The sequence below is a fragment of the Schistocerca gregaria genome, chromosome 1 (genome assembly GCF_023897955.1).
Source record: "Schistocerca gregaria isolate iqSchGreg1 chromosome 1, iqSchGreg1.2, whole genome shotgun sequence".
Lineage (NCBI taxonomy): Eukaryota > Metazoa > Arthropoda > Insecta > Orthoptera > Acrididae > Schistocerca > Schistocerca gregaria.
Window position 1 is genome coordinate 1,174,000,492 of NC_064920.1, and position 27,083 is coordinate 1,174,027,574.

The window sequence follows — 27,083 nt, forward strand, 5'->3', positions numbered from 1 at the left end:
TATCTCTTTGTTAGTAATTGTTTCACATCTTTATATGAGATTTTCCATTAATTAGTTAAAACATCTATACCGGTGGTCACATGATTTTCAGAGAGGCAGGTTATGTCAACTGGGTTTGATGACTAATTCATCAATGTAGATAGTTCATTGATTTTCCTTTTTAGTCCTTGAATATTTTGCTGCAATAAAGATAGCTGACCCCCCCCCCCCCCCCCCCAAAAAAAATTGACTGAATTAAAATTTAATGAAAAAAAAAAAACATTTTTGCTGATTACTGAAAATTTTTAACCAACAGCAGTTTGTGCAGTATGCCAGAATTGTGTTGCTTGACTTCTTCCTCAAACTGACGGTTTGTTTCAGTCTTAACCTCTCTTAAAACTAACGTCTTTCTGTCCTTCATACCCTGATCAAGGTGCTTTTCTGAACCCTGTAGCCAATTGTATTTTATCACTCATGACAGTGCCTCTGCCCCTTACATCCCCTGCTATTATCTCAGCCAGTTAAGCCTTACCTTTTGCTGTTGAGATAAAATCCATGCCTACTATAATCCCACCTATGAAGAAATTCGACAGGAACAATGCCAGTATGTGATCCAACACCCAACACAAGCAACCTTTCCAACTCCACATTAATTCTCATGACTGAAGAGCTCAAATAAGGTCAGTCATGGTGCCCGAGAGCTGATACAAACCCAACATTGGTATGTCTCAATACTGATGAAGTCTTTGCCAGATCACACTCATGTAATGGAACCAAAATCTTTGTCATTCCTATTACCTGGTCCACCCACCATAAACAAGGTTTCTTCCTTGTGAAGTCTTTGCTGTCTCCTGCTCCAGACCAGCACTAGGTTTAAAAACTTTGTGACCTGGTATTAAATAAAAATAAAAAAAAACCACATAGATCCTAGGTCATCCCGCAAAAGTTGGCTCACATACCTAGCATGAGAAATGCCTAACAACAAAGCATTTTTCTTTTTGACTGACGCTACATTCTTACTCTTTAATCTGCTACTGAAAGTTGGTTGTGCACTGTCTACACATACATCTGCTTGAGGCCCATGAGTTTCTAGCTGAAGCAACAAGTCAGACTTATTTTGCACTTTCACCTGTCAGATGTAGCTCTAAACCTGTTCCTCCTATTGCCTGTTGCCACTTCCCACCTTTCTTTACTTTCTCCCTCCACACAGTGTCCAGATCTTCCCTAGCTTTCTCTCATTCAGCCTGAAGGGTGGCAGCTTTCCCCTCCTGTTCCACTATCTTCTTATCTGTGCTACGTATCCTACAAAACCACTGAAGAGCCTCATTTGTGTCCCTAATATCCACGCCACTGCAGTTGTTCACATGTTAAAAACTACCGCACCTACACCAAAACCCAGACCTAACAGTTCTATGGCAAGTCAGACACTTTTCACTATGATAAATATAATACTTTAGTAAGACTAAGTCAGTTAAAAACTACAGATTAGCAAGAAAACATGTTTACAAAAATATGTAACTGTACAGAAGCAAACTACTCGTACTAATGCAAAGTTTCTGAACCAACAACTTAAATTTAATATCTGTTTATCCATCAAGGAAAGGGGACATCGGCTGGTTAAGTAATTGTCAGTATCAATTAAATTCTCCAACAGCTATGTAACTAAGATGTTATTTTATTTTGTTTTGAAGACTATACCAGTTTCAGCATTTCGCTGTGCCATATTCAAGCCCCATATGCATCTCTCCAAATAAACAATGTCATATACTGCCATAAACAGATAGATTTACTATCAACTCTTTGATTAAAGCACTAGTGATTTACTATCAACTCTTTGATTGAAGCACTAGTGAAACGATCGAATTCACGACGTCCAGGGATTTATGACATACATTAACACACGTATTTACTAAATGATCTGTACTGAACTAACTGATATTATAATCAAAATTACTTATTGTTGTGAGTACACAAAAAACTGTTGCTTCTCACTTGGTGCAGGGCTGTCTTGTAATTCAAAATCTGGTTCCGAACTCTGTGTCGTCATTATATAAAATTAATCTGAAAACTTCCAGTGTCTCCATGTTTCTTCCACACATACAACCATCTTTTATGATTCTTAAACTAAATGTTAGCAAGGATTAATATACTCCTTGCAGATTTGTGCACTTGACCAGAAGTCCTGTTCCTCTTGCCACTGAAATTCACAAATTCCTACTATATCTGACTTCAATGTATCCACTTCCATTTTTAAATTTTATAGGCTACCTGCCTGGTAAGAAGATCTAACATTCCACACCCTGACCCTTAGAACTCTGTGGTTTTGTTTCTCCTGATGACGTCATTGTGAATAGTCTCTGCCTGGAGATCTGAATGGGGGACTATTTTACCTCGGGAGTAATTCATCCAAGAGGATGCCATCTCATTCTTCCAGTCAGTAGAACTGCATGCTTTCAGGAAAATTTACAGCTATAGTTTCTCTTTGCTTTCAGGCATTAGCAGTACCAGCACAGCAAGGCTGTGTTGGTTGATGCTACAAGGCCATATCAGTCAATCGTTCACACACCAACCTCTGCAACTACTGAAAAGGCTGCTGCCCCTCTTCAGGAACCACACTTTTGTCTGACTTCTCAACTTACTCCTCCATTGTGATTGTCCTGTCCCTATGGTACAGCTATCTGTGTCGCTAAATATCTTTAATCTTTTTCCAATAATGTAAAATGTCTGGCAGGTAGCAAAGCAAATTGTAAATCTAATCTGAAATAATTAAATAATTTCTTCTGGATAACTCCTTACATTCAGTAGGTGAATATTAAACACTGATAATACGTGTAGTACAACAGTAAAATATGTTTGCTTTATTGTTAAATCTATTTCATTTTTAACTCTGCTCATAACAAAAACTAATATGTTGATATTTATTAAATTTAAGCAAATGTACTCTTTCCTGTTTAATAATCTATAAGTAGCACTTACATACAAACAAATTATGAATGCATAGTATGTCAACTGACTCTTTCTACATCATTTCAATAGAATCTCTGCAAACAGCATATGGTACATGAAACTAAGCAATTTACTTCCAGTTTCAAAAACAGTTTTGTTGTGAGTATACGTTTGTTGAAGTTTTATGTTAAGTTTATTTTAGAATGCACTGTGTGTTGAAGCACTGATCCGTGTATGGGACCATCTGTGAGGGAGATAAATTCTGCCTGTTCAGTATCCACTTTGTAATTCTTTTTATTTTAATTTGTAATAATTAAAATCACATTTTTACATGTATGGAACTAAGGCATACAGTTATTCCCTTATTTTTTGTACAAAAATTACCATTTCATGTTATATTTTCAGCTTCGTCTGTGGTTGTAAGTAATGACGACACTGTTGAATTCAATAACCCAGAAAAGTCAGTTCAGATTTGTGAGAGGACAGAGCAAGATGTGTCTTGCACAACGGTGCTTCCAGTACCAGAGCAGTCAGTAGTTAATAGCAACACAGAAGATAAATGTATAGAGACATCTGACATAGAAGAATCTGGGAGGAAAGCTATTGAAGCTTACCTAAATAAGCAAGATATGGGACCTTTCCAGTGTGAAGATTGTGGAAAGCTGTATTCACAACGTATGGACTTGGTATGTGAGAGTTGCATCAGTCATCTAATGAGTAACATTTGGTGTGGTTTAAAGTAGTATTTGCCACATGAAGAAGGGGGGGGGGGGGGGGGGGGAAGACGGCAAGCAACCATTTTTGTAACTTTATGATGAGACACAATCTTCAATTCACTTAATGCAGTTACATATTTATTGTCTGCATCTTTAATGCTGTAGCTGACTGTCATGCTACAGCAGAGCATGTCCATGTTCCTGAATTATGTGTTTATATACACTTTTACACAAGTAAGTTATGTAGTGTTACATTTGGATTAAATGAGACCACTCACGGAATAGCAGAAGTGTGGAGCTGTTAATAGTCTCATTCAAAGAAAGAAAACATGCTAACTTTTGGAATTATCCTTTGATTAGCTAGAGTGGTGAAAAGAGAGGTGGGGGGGGGGGGGGGGGATATATATATAAAATAGAAAGAAACTCCCACATGGGAAAAATGTATTAAAAACAAAGATTCCAAGACTTACCAAGCGGGAAAGCACCGGCAGACAGGCACATGAACAAAACACACACACACAGAATTACTAGCTTTCGCAACCGATGGTTGCTTCTTCAGGAAGGAGAGGGAAAGACGAAAGGATGTGGGTTTTAAGGGAGAGGGTAAGGAGTCATTCCAATCCTGGGAGCGGAAAGACTTCCCTTAGGGGAAAAAAAGGACAGGTGTACACTCGCGCGCGCGCGCGCACACACACACACACACACACACACACACACACACACACACACACACCCATCCGCACATACACAGACACAAGCAGACATATTTAAAGACAAAGAGTAAGGGCAGAGATGTCAGTCGAGGCGGAAGTACAGAGACAAAGAAGTTGTTGAAAGACAGGTGAGGTATGAGTGGCGGCAACTTGAAATTAGCGGAGGTTGAGGCCTGGCGGATATCGAGAAGAGAGTATATACTGAAGGGCGAGTTCCCATCTCCGGAGTTCGGATAGGTTGGTGTTGGTGGGAAGTATCCAGATAACTCGGACGGTGTAACACTGTGCCAAGTGTGCCTGTCTGCCGGCGCTTTCCCGCTTGGTATATATATATATATATATGTCTGCTTGTGTCTGTGTATGTGCGGATGGATATGTGTGTGTGTGTGCGAGTGTACACCTGTCCTTTTTTTCCCTAAGGGAAGTCTTTCCGCTCCCGGGATTGGAATGACTCCTTACCCTCTCCCTTAAATCCCACATCCTTTCATTTTTCCCTCTCCTTCCTTCCTTCCTGACAAAGCAACTGCCAGTTGCGAAAGCTCGTAATTCTGTGTGTGTGTTTGTTTGTTTTGTTCATGTGCCTGTCTGCCGGCACTCATGCCTCTGCCCCTACATGGCACCAGTTGGACTAACAGTGCCAGTGCTTTGTTTCTCGGCAGGTGGCCTGGCTGTGGTGTGGGTAGTGTCGAGTGAAATAGGCAGAGGTTAAAGGGCCTGGGAGTGGGTGGCTAGCAGCTCACAGTAAGGCAGTCAGTTTGTTGGCTAAGAAAGCAAGAGGAATAGGTGGCAGCTGTAAAGGCTAGGTGTGATTGTAGGGGCCGTTGGGGAGCCGTGCATTCTGAAGGCAATGTGGGGACACGAATTAGGGGGAGGTGACAGGACAGAGGAAGGGGGAAACTGTTGGATGGAGGGTGCGAGGACAATGAGTTGCCTGAGATTGAGGCCAGGATGATTATGGGAGCAGAGGATGTGTTGTAAGGACAACTCCCATCTGTGTAGTCAACAGAAGCTAGTGATGGAGGGAAGGATCCAGACAGTCTGGATTGTGAAGCAGCCATTGAGATTGAGCATGTTGTGCTGAATCTTGTGCCACCAGCTAGTCAACATTTTTCTTGGCAACAACTTGGCAGTGGCTATTCATCCTGTTGGGTAGCTGGTTGGTAGTTGTACCAACATAAATATCTATGCCGCTTTTGCACCAGAATTGGCTTGTGACTTGCTGCTTTCATACACTGCCTGGCCTCCAGTGAGGTAGGAGAAGCCTATGACAGGACTGGAGTAGGATGTGCTGAGTGGGTGGATTGGACAGGTCTTGCACCTTTGCCTGCCACACCAATATGATCTCTGTGGCAGGGGATTGGGAATGGGAGTGGTATGGGGATGGACTAGCAGTTGTAGTGGTTGAGTGCATGACAGATTACCACTTTAGGAGGGGTGGGAAGGATCTTAGGTAGAGTATTCCTCGTTTCAGGTCAGGAATTGCGAAAGCTAGCAAGTTTCATTTCTTTTGTGAATGCATGCCTATCGACATCTCAACACCTCTGCTTTTTTGTGAATGGTCTCCTTTAAGACAAAAGAATTTATATTCTACAAGAACTGTCCATAACATTTTATGTTATGCAGCTCCAGCGTAGCGTACTCCATGTAGCCAACTGCTGTATACCTCTACCAGGTGTACCGGTATGAAATGCGCGTTAAGATACAAATGTGTCGATAGGGAACATTTGTTGTGAACCTGCCTTAATTTATTTTGTTTGGTTGGTATGACATCTGTCAAAGATATTTAGTATACATAAAGCCATGGAACAAACAACATCATATGTTTTCATCATGTTAACAATGTCGAATTTTGTACCAGAAAGTGATGATTTGCGGAAAGCATTAATTTTTTGTTTTCATTTGAAAAAAGTGCTGCAGAGTTGCATCGAATGCTTGTCGAGGCATATGGTGATCATGCTCTATCAGAAGCAACATGCAAAAGATGGTTTCAACGGTTCAGAAATAATGATTTTGATGTAAGAAATGAACATGGAAAACAACCAGAAAAAGTTCGAAGACGTCGAATTGCAAGCAATATTGGATGAAGAAGATCCTTTGAGTCAGAAGCAAATGACAGCAATGCTAAATGTTGCACAACAAACAATTTCTGACCATATGAAAGCTATGAGAAACATCCAAAAGTGTGGAAAATGGGTGCCACATAAATTGAATGAAAGACAGATGGAAAACCGAAAAATCATTTGTCAAATTTTGCTTCAAAGACATGAAAGAAATTGTTACTGGCGATGAAAAATGGATTTATTTTAAGAATCCTAAACGGGAAAAATCATGGGTTAATACGGGACAACCATCAACATCAACTGCAAAACCAGATCGATTCGGAAAGAAGACAATGCTCTGTGTTTGGTGGGATCAGGAAGGTGTGGTGTATCATGAGCTTCTAAAACCCAGTGAAACTGTGAATACTAATTGCTACAGACAACAAATGATCAATTTGAACTATGCATTGTTCAAAAAAAATACCAGAATGGGCCAGAAGACATGGCAAAGTATTTTTTTTTACACGACAATGCACCTGCACACAAAGCAAAACTGGTTCAGGATACAGTCAAAACACTTGGCTGGGAGCTGCTATTCCACCCGCCATATTCACCAGACTTGGCCTCTTCTGACTACCATTTGTTTTCATCAGTTGGACCACATTGGTTGAGGAACACTTCGATTCCTACAAAGAAGTCGAAAATTGGGTGTCTAATTGGTTTGCTTCAAAATACGAACATCTCTTTTGGCGTGGTGTCCACAAATTTCCAGAAAGGTGGTCAAAATGTATAGAAACAATGGTCAGTACTTTGAATTTAATGTTTTTACTTTTTGATTCAGAATTAGTGTTTCATTACCATACCGGTACACCTGGTAAGTGGTTTAATCCAAAACCGTCGCCCAATGTGGCGACGACTGAAATAAGACTTGCACTTGGCAGCCATACTTCCACGGATGGGGCCTCCTGGCCAACGATGCCATATGCTCATTTTTTCATTGTGCTTAAGCTCACAGCGGGAACTGTCTTTCTTTACTTAAGTAGTTAAATATTTAGTGGAATGCTTGAATATAAGGATTACTACTTCAATTATTTTTTGTTTGTAACTGGATGCTCTGTACCACGCAGGCTAAAGATTAACACTAAGTGGATATAAAATTAACATTTTAACAACGATTATTTGGGATAAATGAATCTTGTGTACTTTGACACGTTCCACATCATTACGAAAGAATCGTGTTCATGATCCATGGAACAAGTAATATAACTAACTAACTAACAAGCCTCTTTGGTAGAGGCAGAGACACACTATCTCAGTTTTACCAATAGTATCTAAATCTCTAAAGAAGACATACTCTGATACATTGAAAAGCTTCATAATACTGGTACATTATGGCTACAATCAAAAATCAGCTACCCTTAAGAAATATCAGTTTGATTTTAGAGAGAGCAGATATTAGATATGATGGACATTAACATACAAGGGTTGATTGAAAAGTAATGCCTCCACCTTCGTAACTCGTTAACAGTTGGCAGCATTGGTATGTGGCAGGTACCAACTTGTCCCGTAGCCTCTTCTCTACAGCTCCAGTTGGCGGGAAGCCTTAGCATTCAATGGTTGGTTGCGTTGTAACAGTGTAAAGTATGGAACCCTGTGCAGACGGTCAGTCAATGCAATTTCAGCAACGTGCAGTCATTGAATTTTTGACAGCAGAAGGTCACCCCAAAGGAGATTCATCAGAGAATTAAAGCAGTTTATGGCGATCGTTTTGATGTGATTACTGTTCGTCAGTGGACGAGTAAGTTGAAAGATGTTGAGCCGGGAACATCTGACCTGCGTGACAATCACTGAGTTTCACAAGCAAAATGTTGACAGATTGATTCAGGATGATCGTCATATCACTCAGAGAAATGGCAAACAAAAAGGGCGTTTTACAAGAACGTGTGGGTCAAAATATTCCTTTGCTTGGCTATCTGAAAATCTGTGCACGATGAGTACCCCGGATGCTGACTCCTGAAATGAAAGTGCACAGACTTGAAATTTGGCAGGAACTCCTGTTGCATTATGAGAATGAAGGTGACGCTTTTCTCCATTCAATCATGGGATGTCATTTTCCTTCTGATGAAGAAGTTGAGAGAACTGTGAGACTGTGGTTGCAGAAACAGAGTTTCAACTTTTTCTGTGACAGCTTCAGGAAATTTGTTCATTGTTTGCAGAAATGTATTCAATTGGCTGTTTATTATGTGGAAAAGTGAATATTGGTAATTAAAGATCACATCCTAATGATTATTTCTACATCTGATTAATTAAAATATTCTCATCCAAACCCAATTAACGAAGATGGAGGCATTACTTTTCATTCAACTCTCATACATAAGGCTTGAATTAATCTTCATGTTCACTTAGTTTGATTTCGTTTCTTACAGTCTTTCTTCTCTCTTTTGTAGGAGCGCCACATGTGGAAGCATACGGGTGAGAAGTTAACAGCTTATTCAGAATCCAAGATGTCATATGATACATCTCTTGCACCTAATCAGAAGAGTTCAAAGACCACAGATAAGTGTTACTGCTGCAAATGGTGTGGTGCAGCCTTCCGTCGCATTGTCAGTCTCCGAAAACATGTAGGAACCCACAGCAAACATTTACATACTTGTGAACAATGCGGTAAGTGTGTTACAGGCAATGTAAATTACTGTTTGTTTTGCTACCATATTGTTCTGATAATGAAGTGTCACTGACATTCACCAGTGTTTCATTTTTGATCACTATTCAGTGATGTAGAGGTCTCACCTTTGTAGGCTCTTTTTCCTAGAGTTCATTTGTTGTGTAGCACTGCATTTATTTTCAGTTTCTATTTTTACTTTATTGTTGTACTTCCAGGCATTGCTTATTTATTTCCATACACTGCCTCCTTCTTTTCCACTTCATTTCAACAATTTGTGGTCGTTATCTTAATGCTGTTCTGGTGTTAAACATGGCATTAAAAAGAAAATGTAACAAAAATCATCCATTGCATCTTCAGGAAGCATCAGTGACATTCAAAAAGGTTAGGCCTATCTTCCAAAGTATCAGTGCTTAACAGTTCAGCCCATGCAGCAGGTACATAACACTTTGTGAGCACATGCGCGGTGAGCATAAGGCTGCAATTTGTTGCAGCACCTACTTCCTTTCTTGTGCTGCAATCCGCATTACTGAGTATCCTTGCTTCTCTTACTTTCCTTCCCATGGTGACAGTCTTTGATGTGTGGTGAGCACAGGCCCCCAAGCTATTGTGGCATCTACTTCCTTTCGTATCTGCGATCCCCCATCTCCAACTATGCTTGCTTCTGTACTTTTCTTCCCATGGCGGCAGTCTTGGATGCTGGCCCAGCTGTGTGTCTAGATTTGTTTCTTTTACATCTTTATCTATTTACTCAAATTCAGTTTTTAGTTAAAGTGTTCTCTGTCTCTGGACTGACGGGGAAAGGACACCTTAAAGAGCACCAGCTGTGTATAGCATTAAAGATCCTCTGCACATGACAGGGTGATTCAAAAAGAAATGAGTGGTTTCAGTTGTTGAATACAAACAAACAATGAAAGTTAGAAACACATTGTGCATGTTACTGGATAGAGGAAGGTTCAGAGTTTTATGTTCACACACACTGTACCAAATGCTCAACATAAGCGCCAAGCATTGCTCAAGAAACATTACAATTGTAGTCCATTTCATTCTGCACACAAATCAAGAATCAACACATCCCTCTTTATTGATTAGACAAATTCAGCCATTAGATTTCTCAGCTCAAAAGTTTAGCTGCTATAGATGGAACAAAGACTCTGTTGTTTATCTACTCCTACAGAAAAAAATGCAAGATGTTAGATTACGTGATGTGGGAGTCCAATAGCAATGAACAAGGTCTTGTTGTGTCCACCCTTTGCAATCCAAAGTTGTGTGACGGTGTTCTTAGTGTAATATTGCACCTTAGGTCACTTTACACTCCAGACAGATGAGGAGCTATGAGCTAGTATAGAATGGTGAGGCATACATTTTGTCAGACAGGTCCAAAAGATAACTAAATAGGTGCAGGCGCTTTCATCTTAGCTTTTCAAGGGGATGTCCTCCCCAATAAAAGTTAAGGTTATGTTGTATAGGAGTGATGTGAAATGTTATGTTCCACTATCCTTGAGATATTTTCTATGCTTAAATTTTGGACACATCATCCTACTGCACAGCAGATGCAAAATGCAGAAACTGTTGAAGATCACTTCATGAAGGTCAGCCTTGCAAAAATTGCTTTTGTGTGTACACTGTGTGGTATGCTACCTCCATGTTCACCGGTTTGCCATGTATTTAAAAAAGGAAAGAAAATCGAAGCATATAAAACACTGAACCACTTTCATATGCTGAGACATGGAAAAAATATGGACACATGCATACAGTAGACATGATGACAAATTTTTTGAAAGTGACAGCTCTTGCCCACCTACTTCAGCCTTTTCAGCACCTAATCTACCAAGTACTGTAAACCAAGGACTTGCAAACAAAACAAAAATTATGTGCAAGAGAAATTTCCACCCCTTTTGACTTACAGTCTTGCAGAGCCAGCCGGAGCCTCTCAATGGATATAACAGGAGGCATTTCGTATGCCTCCAACTGGAGAAGAGAGGAAGACGCACTCCACAGCTTCTTCCATAACATAGCTGGCATACAATACTAATCAGTGGTTAAAAGGGACTAAGACATGGGCCAAAGAAGTGTCTGATCAAGTGCTTATCCAGACCTATAACGTGGAAAATTCCATGATGAGAAACAGCAAAACGAGAAGAAGGAAAAAAGGGTCAAAACAAAGAATTAATGTCATTTAAGATGGAACCAGAACTCTCCTTGACAGCAGAAGAATCTATGGAAACGATGCCAACCACACGAGACATTGGAACATTCTGTAGATTGGCATATATCACCTTCATCTTTGCTAACAACATCAATACCTTTGCTGTGATTTTACAATAGAATTGCAAGGGCTCAATCACCACATGGAAGAAATTCAGTACATAAGCGCAAACTATCCCATAATAAATATTACAAAACAAGACTGAAGATTTTTAGAAGACCATCTTCTTACCCCTAGAGGATATAAGGTATATGGAATAAACATGGAATAACCATCCAGAGGTGTTTGCATACTAGTCAGATCAAATACAGTCAGTGAACAAATACCTGTAAATACTGTACTGGAAGAAGTAGCCATTAGAGTACAACTGAGCATAATGATGACAGTCTGTAATGTCTATATTCCTGTGTTTTAGAAATTTCCTGCAGAGATATGCAAGATCTAATTACATAGTTAATCACACCTTTCATGTTACTGGTAGATTTTAATACCTATAATCCCATATGGGACAGCATGATAAAAATTAGCGGAGGGCAACTATTAGAGAGAGACTCTTCTCAGATCTAAATCACTACCGATCACTAGTCCTATTCTGCAATGTGCAGGCTTAACCACACATTTATGATCCAACTGTGAATGCTCGCAATGATCTTCGTAGCAGTGACCATTACCTGTTTTTTCGTATTGATCCCAAATTTACCTCCCACCCGTAGTTTACCGCTTTGGTTACTCCAGAGAGCCAGTTGGAATTCTTACACTACTGAAGTGCATATTACAATAAAAATGGGGGAAGGGGTTGGACAGAGTAGTAAAAGACACGATGGACATGATCATCCAAGATGTGAATACAGCATTACCATTCTCTTCAGGTCCTGCTAGATGGCAACCTGTTCCGTGGTGGTGCAGAGAGATCACAGATGCCATCAGAGAACAACAAAGGGCTCTACAATGACGTAGGCAACACTCTCTATCAAAACTTTAATTTTATTCAAAAGACCAAGGGCAAAAGCGTATTACCCAAATTATGGCAGATTAATGGCTTTCATGACACTAACAGCATTCAGAGAATTGGTGATTGACAGAAAATTAAACCAGTTCCTCTGACGTTGGTGAGCTTTCATTGAAATATTGTCCAGAAATGTTGGCATCTAAAAATTAATGTCGTAATTTCATTCATCATCAACTTTGAACAGAATGTAATACAGTGAAAACCCGTTTTTACACTTTTCAAGGGACTTAAAAAAAAAGTGGGAAATAACATTTAAAGCTGTAAAAGGTACATGTAGGATACACTCTTGCATTTTCGCACTTTATGCATGATAAATGTACATAACAGCCACCAAAAGAAGCGTCCGGGACTTGTTATTATCTAATAAAGATTTATTATCTAATAAAAACTGCTGATATAACTGGAACTGGTATGTCTGGGAAGTAAGAAGGTTTGTCTCAATTTCAGGCTTCATACTCAATGTTTTTGAAAGCCTGCAGCTGTCATTCATTATTTAAATAATTGTCAAGTGCAAATTTGTACATAAGTATTTTGTGTGTTATTCTACATCTCTTGCAATGAAGTCTCTTATTGACGTTACCAGGTACTGTGCTTCCTCAGTTATGTGGAAAACCACACACTCAAATTGTAACTCACACTGTTTGTGTAACATCACAAAAAATACATACATAAATACTGCACTTGACAACAACAATAAATTCTCAAAACACATTTTGCTCAGCATGAAAAAAAGTTCATAACCACCACTGTGTTTAAACTAAAAACATTTGAGCCTTGCAAAGGGAATGACGATGTCAACTAGCGCTACAAGTGGCCAGACACCGAAATATGCTAAATATGGTTCGACAAAGGTATCACAATGATCACAGCAATCGCAAAACTGCATTTGCACAGTAGAGACAATTTGGAAGTGGTTGTGTTTGGTCATGATACCTTTATTCAAACGAACCTAGTTGCTCCCATTAGCCAGAACACCAAGTAGAGCTAGGCAGTGTGGGAGATATGGCACAAATAGTTCCAAATTTTACACGTTTACTGGTTCAGATATGCTGAGAAGAGTGCCCTGGTGTCAAGAAACCCAACCTCATATTATTTTTAAACACTACTAGATGGCAAACATCATGCCAGCATCATTATAATTTTTTTTTTGTAATGCATAAATCACAGGAAAATTATAAATTTGTTGATGCAAATCGGGTGTAAATTAAAATTGTGGACATACAAAATTTGACGGAATGATGAAAAATGTCATAAATGGGAGGAAAACGTTAATTCAGGTAATACTGTACTGTGTCTTTCATCTCACCAAACTTGGCAGGTTCTGCACTGTAGACAACATCCATGATCAAATGCTTCAACAGCTTGGTAGAAAGAGAAAAAAAAACTCTGTTCCATAAATTTTTAACAAAATGTGGCAAGATAGAAAATTTTCCTCGAGAGAGAGAGAGAGAGAGAGAGAGAGAGAGAGAGAGAGAGAGAGAATACATACACCAAAACCAAGTCAAGAGACAAAGAATAGAAATAGCAACATTTGATCACCCTAACAAGTGACTTTGGAAAATTATTAGACCAGATGGTTAATGTGTGTCTTGTTTGGTGTTTGGAATCAAGAAACCCCCTTCCTCAATTGCAGTATTGATTCTGAAGATCTCGAACTACCGAAGATCATCTCCCACCATTGGTGTTTGTGATTCAGTAGGCTTTTGTGCATCTCCTACGTATGGTCACAGTAGTTTTCGATTTACACAAGGTGTTCTATACGATGTGGCAATGTCACATTTTATCAGCTTTGCATTTGTGGGATTTCCAAGGGAATTTACCATTCCCCGTACGAATTTTTTAAACTCATAGACTGTTTACAGGGTTGTCACAGGTTTTGGAAATCAGGGAATTTCAAACACGCCAGTGAAATCAGGGAATTTCAAACGCGCCAGGGAAATCAGGGAATTTCAAACGCGCCAGGGAAATCAGGGAATTTCAAACGCGCCAGGGAAATCAGGGAATTTCAAACACGCCAGGGAAATCAGGGGATTTTGGAAAAAAAAACCACGGGAAAAATCTCGTTTTTGTCTCAGTAGCTGAAATGGTTTGTTTACTGAGGTGTAGTGCATCGCCACTATCTGGAGGCAGCTGAGTATGTGTGCCACTTCCCTTCTCCCTCATTACTGCTACTTCTCCCCTTCCTATCACCTCCCGTTGCTTGCAGTCAGCGCTGCCACCACTTCTTGCCACTAGCCTAGCAGCTGCTGATGAGAGGCAGGGAGGCTTGAGAAGTGGTTTGTTTGGATCTGATTTGAGACTGTAGACGCAGTGGCCAGAGATTGCAGTCATGTATGCGTGAGTTGTCTGAGTGATTGTGTGAATGTGTGTGTGCGTTCTCGTTTTCTGACAAAAGCTATAGCTGAAAATTTACTTGTGACAATGTAGTAGTCTTTCCTACATGCCTGTCTGTGGCTCAGCAATTATCTTTAAGGCGAGTTGCTACCTATCCTCGTTATTATTGATTCTCAGAGTATTTGAACAAATTATCTGTTGCAAGGATTGATTACCGTGGTTTTATTTCACCAACTTGTTGTCTGTGGCTCGTGAATAGCTGGCCACACAAGTGGATTTCTGCAACATGCCAAAACCGTAGTCGTTTCTCCGGGTATCTGTATTGGATCAGCCCTGCTGACCTGAAGCCATTTGGTTCCCACTAATGTGCAGGCCCTGCCCGTCGGATCTAGTCTCACCTATCTACCCACAGGCGGGTGTGTTTGTGTGTGGCATAATGCAGCAGATTTTCATGGTTTATCCATGGACACAGGACTGTATGCTATGTACTTCTATATTCCTCAAAAGGAAAAATCACAAAATACCTGTAAAATAATAGATATAACACAATGGGTAATAACTGACAATAACAAACATACCAGAACCAACAAATATTGGTGGTCACCTACAGTGTTGCTTTATGTAGTTCTTCCCCACGTTATAGATTTCTTTCAATAAGTCTAGTTTTTCCTGAGGTTGTTTCTGAAATCAGTGAACTTATTCTAAATCCGTCTTATGACTCCTAGGAAATGCATATTTTTGTCACTAAATGTGCTTCATTTTATTGTAATAAAATAACATCATGGTCTTAATGTAAAACATACCATTTGGCTTGATTTCTCCATCTAAAAACAGTTCATTGCAAAAGATGTTGATATTAGTACTGAAGATTTTTGCTCACATCAGGAAACGTCTTCTGCTTCCAAGTTTTCTTCGGATATTTCCTTGTTTGCACTATTGTTTCTTGTACCATAGCAACAAATACAGATTGTCAACTTATCCTTGTGATCTCAAAATTTGTCAGGAACAAATGCTAAAACTTGTTTGGAAATCAGGAAAACATGAGGGAATTTCACTTGGGGAAACTTAGGCAACCCTGGTTTAGAGTCAGGGTGGATTTGATCATTACCAATAGATATGCACAAGAAATTGGAGTTCCACAAGGATCAATTGTAAGTGCCTCACTATTTGCTATTGAAGTAAATGGCATAGTATACACCTCAAAGTTTTATTTCCCCTTCATGGATTTTAATGCCTACTCCAAATTTTTCTTTTGTTTCCTTTACTGCTTGCTCAATATACAGATTGAATAACATCGGGGAGAGGCTACAACCCTGTCTCACTCCCTTCCCAATGACTGCTTTCCTTTCATGCCCCTTGTCTCTTATAACTGCCATCTGGTTTCTGTACAAATTGTAAATAGCCTTTTGCTCCCTGTATTTTACCCCTGCCACCTTCAGAATTTGAAAGAGAGTATTCCATTCAACAGTGTCAAAAGCTTTCTCTACATCTATAAATGCTAGAAACGTAGGTTTGCCTTTCCTTAATCTATCTAGTAAGATAAGTCGTAGGGTCAGTATTGCCTCACGTTTTCCAACATTTTTACGGAACCCAAACTGATCTTCCCCGAGGTCGGCTTCTACCAGTTTTTCCATTCGTCTGTAAAGAATTTTGCATCTGTGACTTATTAAACTGATTGTTCGGTAATTTTCACATCTGTCAGCACCAGCTTTCTTTGGGATTGGAATTATTATATTCTTCTTGAAGTCTGAGGGTATTTTGCCTGTCTGACACATCTTGCTCACCAGATGGTAGAGTTTTGTCATGACTGGCTCTCCCAAGGCCGTCAGTAGTTCTAATGGAAAGTTGTCTACTCCTGGGGCCGTGTTTCGACTCAGGTCTTTCAGTGCTCTGTCAAACTCTTCACGCAGTAATGTATCTCCCATTTCATCTTCATCTACATCCTCTTCCAATTCCATAATATTGTCCTCAAGTACATCGCCCTTGTATAGACTCTCTATATACTCCTTCCACCTTTCTGCTTTCCCTTCTTTGCTTAGAACTGGGTTTCCATCTGAGCTCTTGATATTCATACAAGTGGCTCTCTTTTCTCCAAAGGTCTCTTTAATTTTCCTGTAGGCAGTATCTATCTTACCCCAAGTGAGATAACCCTCTACATCCTTAAATTTGTCCTCTAGCCATCCCTGATTAGCAGTTTTGCAATTCCTGTCAATCTCATTTTTGAGACGTTTGTATTCCTTTTTGCCTTCTTCATTTACTGCATACTGCATTTTTATATTTTCTCCTTTCATCTATTAAATTCAATATTTCTCCTGTTACCCAAGGATTTCTACCAGCCCTCGTCTTTTTACGTACTTAATCATCTGCTGCCTTCACTACTTCACCCCCCAAAGCTACCCATTCTTCTTCTACTGTATTTCTTTTCCCCATTCCTTGCAATTGTTCCCTTATGCTCCCCCCCCCCCCCCCCCTGAAACTCTGTACAACCTCTCCTTAAATTCCCACCTTTTTGCAGTTTCGTCGGTTTTTAATCTACAGTTCATAACCAATAGATAGTGGTCAGAGTCCACATCTGCCCCTGGAAATGCCTTACAATTTAAAACCTGGTTCCTATATCTCTCTCTTACCATTGTATAATCTATCTGATACCTTTTAGTATCTCCAAGGTTCTTCCATATATACTTGTATTAAACGTATATCCACCAATAAAACAAAATGAGCTTGCATTTATTACTCCACTGTGGATGTTCTGGTAAATTCATTTATTGTTTGCAGACTTACTGACTTTTGCAAATTATATATCACATGCTCGCTTCCTGTGTCTTATAGTATTATAACAGTATTTTATTTTTAATCATTTTTGTGTAGTTGATGACTTCACATTTAAATTCCACAGGTAAAACATTTGCAACTAAAGAAGATCTAACCAACCACATTCGGAATCATTCTGGAGCCAAATCGTTGTTTTGTGGAGAATGTGGAAGGGTATTCATGGAAAGAGCTAAACTGAAAAATCATATCAAGGAACACCAGAAGCAGTGGCTGGGAATAATCACTAGGCTAGCACTTAACACCACAGACTCTTAATGTTTACATTTCAGGTACATTTTGTGCAGGCTAGTTCTTGAGCTGAGCAATTGCTGCTAATTTCATATCTTTTTAATAGTCACCCAACACAAACTTTTCATTTCTCTTACCATCTCTTTCATTTACCAGAATAATGTATGACTATTCATTCTACCTTTCTGCATTATTTATCAAATTGCACTGCATATATTTTTATGTTTTTACACACGCGAGACAGATGGTATCAATCCCCTTACAAATGACTGTCCAGTATGCTCCAGAAGGCTATGTCATAAACCACTGGTGTTCTTTGGAGCAAATATTGTAAATAATTTGTAGTAAATCCTAAAGGATTACTGCCAATGAATTATTTGAGTGTAAGGAAATAAAAGAACAACAAAACTAGACAGCACTGTACTAAGGCTATACCTTGTATTTTAGCTTATAACCAATTGAACAAAATGAGCAGTCAGTTCACAAAGGCTTGTAAGAAAGCAGACTTGGGATACAGAGTTATTGTCTGTTGTAAACCATAGTGTGTGATCTGTGTACCTTGAATTTTACTCTTTATTTTTCTTTAGCATAGACTTTTCTTTCCCTCCGTATGTTGATGTTTGAGAGTGTAGCACATTGACTTCAGAATGGGGAGGCAATGACACTACCTAGTATTAAATACTGCCACTTATCCATAATACTATAGCAGGAGGATGAGAGGAGTTTTGCGTAAGTAACAGAAATTTGTATGCAGTGGGGTATTATGACATATCAAAAGTGTGCCAAAACTTATACTTTTTGTTTTTAAGTCCAGTGTTTGACAAGCATCTAGCAAATGCTTTCAAAACTGCGTTATCTGCTGATTGGTTTGTCAGATAAATCAGAGGAAGTTAGAGAGTTGATTCAGAACTGCCAAAGATAGAATGATTTAAGAAATATTTACATATTGTGCTGTTGTATTTTTCCACACAATGTCCACTAAGGGGCTCTTCCCCTCAAATTGTGTGTGGCTCAAGGTCGCATGTTCTGTAGAGTGCATTGCCTTGCAGAACTTGAACATTAATTGTGTATCTTGCAATGGATTTATAAATTTGGTTTTGAACTGTTTATGTGAAGAAGAAATTCCATCCCTCTCCCCACCCCACTGCTGTAAGATGCATGTGTCTGAAAATCTTTCACTAGAATTTAGGTATGGTACACGTGTGTGTGGAGGGGGGGGGGGGGGGGGGGGGGGGGAGAGAACTGCACCTCTGTTTTGCATTGTCACATTTTTTGTAATTGCTTTTAGTACAACTTTACAACCATTATATGATAACATCCATGTTCAGTCAGCCACTAATGATGCAGTTACTTGGTAGTAAGTTTCAAAATTACTCTCACATACTGCATATTTCCCAAAGTAATTACTAACTTGTGTAACAATTTTGTTTCATGTTTGTGACTGTGTATAATTTTGTCATCCTTTCACTGAAACTACTAAAAAATTGTATTAAATGTATTTTGGAAATAATCAGTGTCAAGACTTTTCTGATGGCTTATTATGTATTAGTCAACCACGGTATTATTGTACCTGAGAGTGATGGCATTTTGGTCGGCTTATCATGACTCAACACATAACCGGCATTGGTAGTATAGGCAGAACTGACCTGGAAATGTTAACAGTGCGATGTGTTTTCCTTAATCACCCTGTACTACTTTGCTGCACTGTAGCTGTGTGTTTCCAACAGGGGCAAAGTGCAATAATATCGTGGTTGAGTAGTGTAACAGCATTTATCAGTTTTAGAGTTCCTTTAATTATGCAGATACTTAATGTCAAAACATACCAATATTAATCTTTCCACATTTTGTCAGTTAAAAACTCTTATTGCAATGACTTAATTACTGTATTATGTTTAAAACTAGTTTGTTTTGATCCCCTTGCTAATTATCACTGGTATAAGCCAGATGGCAACTTATTTTTGCATGATGTTTGTTTGAAATTTTATATTGTTTTACCATGCCTGACATTATATTTACCAATTACCAGAAAAGATTTTTAAGTTTTAAAACAATCAATAGATTATAAACATTTGTAATGTTCAGGAAATGTACAGGTGTGATGTCCAGCTGTCATTGAACAGTACTACATTATTTATGACATCTTTTCAAATTTCTAATGTTTCAAAGTAGGGGAGAAAGTAAAATCAGTGTAACCTATTTGATATAGAATCTTCTTTTGTTTGTTGTTAAAATGTAGATAAAATTTGTAATTATGGTTTCTCTGCTGCAAAACATGGAGTTCAGTATTTTGTGGAAACCTTATTAAATATAGCAATTTGCTGCTTGTTAAGTTTTCTGTGGTTGTTGGATAACAAAAAGGCATAATGAAATGTGCCCTTCAGCACCAGAATAATAATGTGCCATATTTGATGTTACAAAACACAAGTGTAAACACTGATTGCTGCACCTCCAGAATGAGGGGTCTCTCTTTTCAGAGTTTAAATGAAAATTGGGATAGGGTAAGATTTGCTGTGATTATATTTCTTATAGCTCCCTTTTCGGGAGAGGTGAGTCATACGTATCTTTGGCTTCAAAATCATGTGGTACAATGCTATATTCTGCATGAGTTGACTAGAACTATGATTCTAGAAGTGTGGCAAGTTACATTGCCCTTTTTAGGTTGGAGCTCAGTGCTAATCAATGATGTATATTTGAGGCTCTTAATCTGCCATGCTGATCAATTTTTCTCTGATTTGATCATGTAACTAAACTCTAATATTTGGACATTTTCAATGACAATGTGAATTTCGTAAGTTCATCATCCTTTCCAGAAAATAAAATTGGAGTTATTATATTATAAAAAAGAAACGCCTCCATTTCTTAAGAAGAAGTGGTAGCAAACTGATGACAGAACATTAATATCTGTCTTTTTTGGTGTCTTTTTACATTTTTTTGATAATATTGTCACCTATCACTATTCAGTTTCTTTCCTGGTAGTTATTTCACTCCCAGGCATTAACATGGGAAGGTGCTGTCAGAGCTCCATAATCAGATAATAGTTACTCCTTTTGATGTATATTCCTTTCTTTTAACACGAGTTCCCATTAGTCAGAATCAGGTGATGTGCAGGAAGAAGGCAGTGTGAAGAAAGTAGACATTCAGTTCATGTATATGGTATGACGCGAGTAACCTGGAGAAAGAAGTCAAATGTTCGAAAATATTGGGCTGGAAAATGGAGAGTATAGTTAACAGTTAGCTTGTAGTGATTCTTAAATGTTCAGTTTCACCTGACAAAAAAATTTAGATGAGTATATAATGTTATGAAGAACTCAGTGTGAAGGCTATGGAAGTATTTAGTGTCATGACAGAATAACATTCCAGATGATAAATATTTTTGTAACTTTCTCTCTCGCATGCAATGCACTTACATAAGAATTCCTGTCTTGAACTCATTGCATTTGATTTAATTCCGTGTTAGCTAGTTATATATTTTAAAAATTGTGTAATTATTTCCTGTAATTTGTTAGCGAAATCTCTGTGTCAGAGGGTTAATTTATGAGAGGTAACTAGTAACTTTATGAGTAAGCATTACTAGATGGCAGAGTTTAGAATATCAGTAGGCAGCATACTCCATATTTTTGAGTCATTCCTGTTTATTAGGATTTCCTACTGAATAATACAAAGTGTAGTCTGATTAGGACACTGTGCCATATATATATATATAATCTATTAGCAAAAAGAGGGTTGAACATTTGCAGTTTTACTGTCTACAACACTGTTATGTCAAACATCTAAGCAGGTGTTGACAGAAAAAAGGTTGATCAAGAATTATTTAAAAATTAAAAGGATTTTCTTTAATTCAAAAAATGACAATCTTCTTGTGATTGTCATGTGCTTGCTTTTAGATCAACAATGGCAGGTTGATGAAGCTGCAAGATTGAAAATGCATCTTCAATAATTAAACATTTGTGACTGAAAGCATTTTTATTTGTAATTGAACTTAATACATTTACATTTTTAAACATCAGCATATTCAATAAAATGAAGTGAAAGCATGGTATTGCAAAGTTATACTCAGTTTTACTTGCAGAGAAATTGTAGTTTATAGACTATGCAAAAAGTAAACTTGAAATATAATTGACTGTCAGTTTTCATCAGCCGTATATTCAGTGATAAGAATGAATGTAAATATATAGACTGACATTCACTGCCATTTTGAAACATCATATAACAGACTTCATTATCTACCTCACTAATATTTACAAGAGATGTTCAAACTTGAGTCACTTGTCTCCCATTTCGCCTGCAGTAAAATAATGTAATAATAAAAACAGAAAAGTATTTGCAGTAGGATATACAGCACAAATGCACATACTGCTGTCATAAGACTTGAATAAAATTGTGGCTGTCTCTGAGATAATTTTTCTCTTTATGTAGAAATTTTGTTAATACTTTTTGTGTAAAAAATATTTCAGTGAAATGAGTATAAGCTTACCTCATGCAGGAGATACACATGGGAGATTTGTATTCGTATTTGAAACCATGAAGTCATCCAAAACTAATACCCATAGTGATTACAGTTGACTGACTACAGGAACAATTGTATTAAGTAGAAAATAGTTTCAAACCTGCAAAAGTGACTAAAATTCTTAATTTCCTTCACTTCCTGCTGCCTTAGGAAGGGCACTAATTAATGCACTGTTGATGCCCTGTCAACATTCATCATTTTTATTGATTATAATTTCATATGTTATGGAAATTGATATTGTGCTGTACAAAGGTTTTGTAGCTAATTATTTCTTTAAGATTAATTTGATTTACGAAATTGCAGACTGTTTGCTTGTGAAGCATGTTCCATTTAAGTGATGCTATTTGTCGGCGTTGTTATGTAGATGTAATCATATGTATGCAGTTGGTAACCATGTTGTCTGTCTTTTGTGTGATTAATGCACAATAGATAAATGTTTCTGGAAATGCACCAGTTTCTTTAGTGATAAATTATTTTCAGAAATGCTCATAATCAACTGCCATTTTAATGAGTCATAGCCGTAGTTGTAACATGACTAGAAATTTTATCTGATTGAACTAGTGAATACCTTCTTACTATCCTATAGAGATTTCACAGTCTCGTTGTACAAACAGTGTCAGTATTCTAGACTTTATACTTTCTCCCCAAAAGTTCCATTAGTTTGCAGTAGCATGTTCTAATGTTCCAATGTCTTATGTTTGTTCTAGTAAATGGAAAACTATTCAGGTGCAGCTGTAATTGTAGCACACTTTATGTAGAATCATAAATGTTCATATGTAGTAGATGTGAAGTGATAGTTCGTTAAGCATTCATATGAATTTCAGACATAAGCACTCACTTTTTATAGTACAGAGGAGGCAGTCCCATAACATTTTACCCAAATGGTCTGACAGTATATTCAGTGTGAAAGTAGCAATGCTTAATCACTCCCCATTCCCACCAGACACTTGAATGAAAGATTGAAGAATCTCTGGCTCCCTCAGAATATACTATTGAGGGGCCAAGCTCTGCTTATGTGGTGAACTTCTAGTTAACATCCGAAATAATTTTCTATAACTTTGCAATATCGTCTGTCACCAGAAATTTAATTTCATGAAGAAATTTCATTTCCAGTCAGCTATAGTACAGACTTTCCTGATTATATTTACATTGCCTTTGAAATTATTTCACCACATATGCAGACCAGATGCACTGCCAGATCTTTTTTTTTATGTTTGTGTTATTTTTAACTAAAAGTTTCGTGTTGTGATTGTAATGCATATACAGTATTTTATTGAAAATGTATTTGAGATGTTAATAGCTGATGTTGTTTTTTGAAAAAAACTTAATTGTTTACCATTAAAGCTTTAATGTTGTGTGTACTGTTTTATAAAAAAAAAATAGTCATGTACATCATGAAAATAAAGGAAGCCAGTAACACTGGCAAAGTACATGAACCATCAGTGTCTTCTTTGTTCTGAATTGCCAGAAAATGCAAGGATAGCAGCTGGAAGTAATTGGTGGTCTTTAAGAAAAGCAAAGTGAAAACACATGCCAGTGACAGCCATTAAAATTTATTTATTTATTTTTATCTGCTTCATTTTTTTTTATTCTCCATTCATCTGGTTTTCAGTCTCAACTTGTTTTGTGTAAGCTTAGATACCATTATTTTGATTTGCTTTTGCCTGAGACTTCTCGGCAAGGTTATATATATATATATACAAAATCAGTTTCTTTAAAGTGACAATTCTTCTGGCAATTTTTAAGACTATATCTTACAGCCCCTTATAGTGTTAATGTAACATGACAAATTCCCCAAATTAAGAACATTAAGTGCCTACTTACTTTCAATTGTATCTGTACAACATTTCGTATAAAAAGACAAAAGCTGCAAAGAGGATAACTGATAGTCATTGTAACAGCTAGGTAAAAAATCAGGCAAAAGCCATAAGCAGAACACAATTTTATCCTATTTATATGCGCTTTTACAAACAGAGTCTAAGCAAGCACTGAGGAACTGTTTGGGAGAGTAAACAGAATAACTGTTCGTATTTGAACATTTTGCACTTGAAGAACTGGAGCCAGACTTAATAAAACAGGAAGTCCCACATGTGCCGTAGCAAGTCATAAAACCAGAGAAATTGAAAATGTTTTCGCAGGACCCCTGAAATTAACACGAGTGAGCCACCTATGTGTTCTGTTCCTTATCACAGTGATAAGTAAGGAATGGAATAAATCAGTGCTCATACCAGAAAACTGATACACTGAAATGTCAGATTTTCGAGCCATCACTTCGGTTCCATTTACAAGTAAGGTCTTTCTCAAACTGATGTAATATTGTTATTAGTAATCTTGTGGAAAGATGCAGAAGCGGGGCTCTGTAATTTAAAAGCAATGATAGGCAACTTGACCAGTCTTTCATGCATCACAGAAGGAGCAAAGATATGTCAAAAGTGGTGTTGTACCTGATTCAGTGGTGCTGTTAAATGCTTTAACATGATTGATCATACTATTCAGAGGCAATATTTAAAAGAGGAAGGCCAAAAAAGCTTCTCTTTAGGCAGGAAATGTTGACTTGCTGCTGCTGAATGCAGTGAATGAAAGTACAAAGTGGCACAAAATCACATATGGGGCATATCCATATGTCCACTAAAGCTAGCAGAGAAGTAAACTTCAGACTTGGTGGAGTATTTTTCTCTCCTATTGTTGTGCAGTGAGTTGGAAAAGGGGCTGTCTGCAGAAAATAAATCATTAACTGACAACTAATCAAATTGCAGTGATTCAAGTGCCAAATAACTGACCTAAATGACAACCAACCAATGCCTTTATCTTACAAACTGGTCATATGTGATTGTGAAGTAAAAATAGACCTGAGAAGTGGAATGAAGCCTTTAAAGTAGTTATGATTCTAAATTGCTTTGCAAAAGCTTATATGAACAGCAAAGGCCTCCATCAGGGAAATATTGTATTGCCAGTGGTCACAAACATACCCAAATTTCACAATTATGTGAAGATAGAGATAGTATCTGTTAACCATTAGTGTGGAACGAAAAGGTAACAAAGGGTGGAAGGTAGTTCTGATTAACATGAATGGCTAGAAAATTATAAGAAATAACTTGAGCAATCAACTACAAACATTCAACTCTGGACAGGAGAAAGTTGACAATCTGAGAGTCAAATTCAGAAATACTGTAGACAACATGCTAGATGAGTACATGTTATAGAAGATAATGAGGTATGCATAGATACTAACTTGATTAATTAGAATTAAATTAAATCGTTATAGCGAAGATGCTAAGTCGCAGATAGGCACAACAAAAAGAGTGTCACAAATAAAGCTTTCGGCCAGTAAGACCTTCATCAAAAAATAGACCCCCCCCTTATACACACAGTGAGCAGCAGCACAAGTGCATCATGGGAGTGGTGACTGGGTGAGGGTAAGGGGGAGGCTGAGGCAGGCAGGGAAGGGGAGAGATAGCAGTGTAGGGGTGGTGGACAGTGAAGTGCTGCAGATTAGGTCGAGGGCAGGAAAAAGTGGGGGGGGGGGGGGGGGGAGTGAGTGGAACAGGAGAGAAGTAAAAGAAACTGGGTGCGATGGTGGAATCAGGGCTGTGTGGGAACAGGGAAGGAGCTGGATGGGTGAGGACAATGACTAATGAAGATTGAGGCCAGGAGACTTAGGGGAACATAGGATATATTGCAGGGAAAGTTCGCACCTGCACGATTCAGAGAAGCTGGTGTTGGTGGGAAGTATCTGTATGGCACTAATTGTGAAGCAGTCATTGAAATGAAGGATGCCCTGTTTGGTAGCATGCTCAGCAACAGGGTGGTCCACTTGTTTCTTGGGCACAGTTTGTCAGTGGCCATTAAGGCAGACAGACAGCTTGTTGGATGTCATGCCCTCACAGAATGCAGCAAAGTGGTTGCAGCATAGGTTGTAGATCACATGACTGGTTTCACAGGTAGCGCTGCCTTTGAAGGGATAAATGATGATTGTGACCGGACTGGAGTAGTTGGTAGTGGGAGGATGTATGGGACGGGTCTTGCATCTAGGTCAATTACAGGGGTATGAGCCATGAGGTTTTTTCCACCACCATGGATCCTTGCTCCTTCTATGTGCATCAGTACAGAGAAGTTCTCTTATCCCTAGCTAGAACCCAGTCCTTCATACTGTCCGTGCATTGTTGCCTGGCTCACGGAATCCCTCCCAAATGGCCTTACCATCAAATTACCCATCTCCAGCTGCCATCCCTGCTTCCACAATGACCTCTACCTGTTCAGACATTGCCAATCCTTAGCCCTCACCAACATAGTCCTGCAAAACCAGTCAACCACTCCCAAACCACCTTGCAGTACCTTCTCTCCATCCTCAAAATTCTCCTGCTAAGCAATCCCAAATTCCTTGAACCCATAACACACATTGAAATTCTTGCCCTTCAGGAACTAGAGCAACACGCACAACGTCACCTCAAAAAGCTCTCCGTCAATCCTACTCTCGCCTTGGAGTACCACTGTCCACCACCTCTACAACAACCCCCAAACCTCCCCCATGTCCCCTCAGCTGACAAACCCTGTCTCCCAGACCTACTATACTTATCCCACCCACCAAAACTCCTTCCCGCCACCACACAGAATCCAGAACCTAAACGGACCCGTAACACAGTCATGAACCTTTCCTCCAGAACCCTTAGTCCCACAGAAATACCCACTCCCAAATTCAGTCATGCAGGACTTGTTAAAGACCTTCTCCCGATCCCCGCAGTGGAAACACTTTTTTACCACCAACCCTACCAATCACACTCAACCAGAGACCAATGTTGAACCCTGCCTAACTCAGTTCATTTCTCCACCCAACTGCGATCCACCCCTATTGCCTACAAATCACCTCCTGTTAACTTTCCAGAATTTCTTAACCTCAAATCTTCCCACA

The 27,083-nt window shown here is 38.6% G+C and overlaps 1 protein-coding gene across 6 annotated transcripts in view; it reads left to right on the forward strand.

Annotated features, from left to right (window-relative positions):
- LOC126284451 (zinc finger protein 333-like) overlaps positions 1-23,611 on the forward strand; it is a 166,677-nt gene extending 143,066 nt beyond the window's left edge. For all 6 annotated transcript variants that reach the window (XM_049983375.1, XM_049983383.1, XM_049983393.1 and 3 more), the window contains 3 exons: positions 3,331-3,611; positions 8,841-9,057; positions 17,504-23,611. In XM_049983375.1, coding sequence (XP_049839332.1) covers positions 3,331-3,611; positions 8,841-9,057; positions 17,504-17,694 — 689 coding nt within the window. In that variant the 3' untranslated portion in view covers positions 17,695-23,611. The remainder of the gene's footprint in view (positions 1-3,330; positions 3,612-8,840; positions 9,058-17,503) is intronic.
- The last annotated feature ends 3,472 nt before the right edge of the window (positions 23,612-27,083 follow it).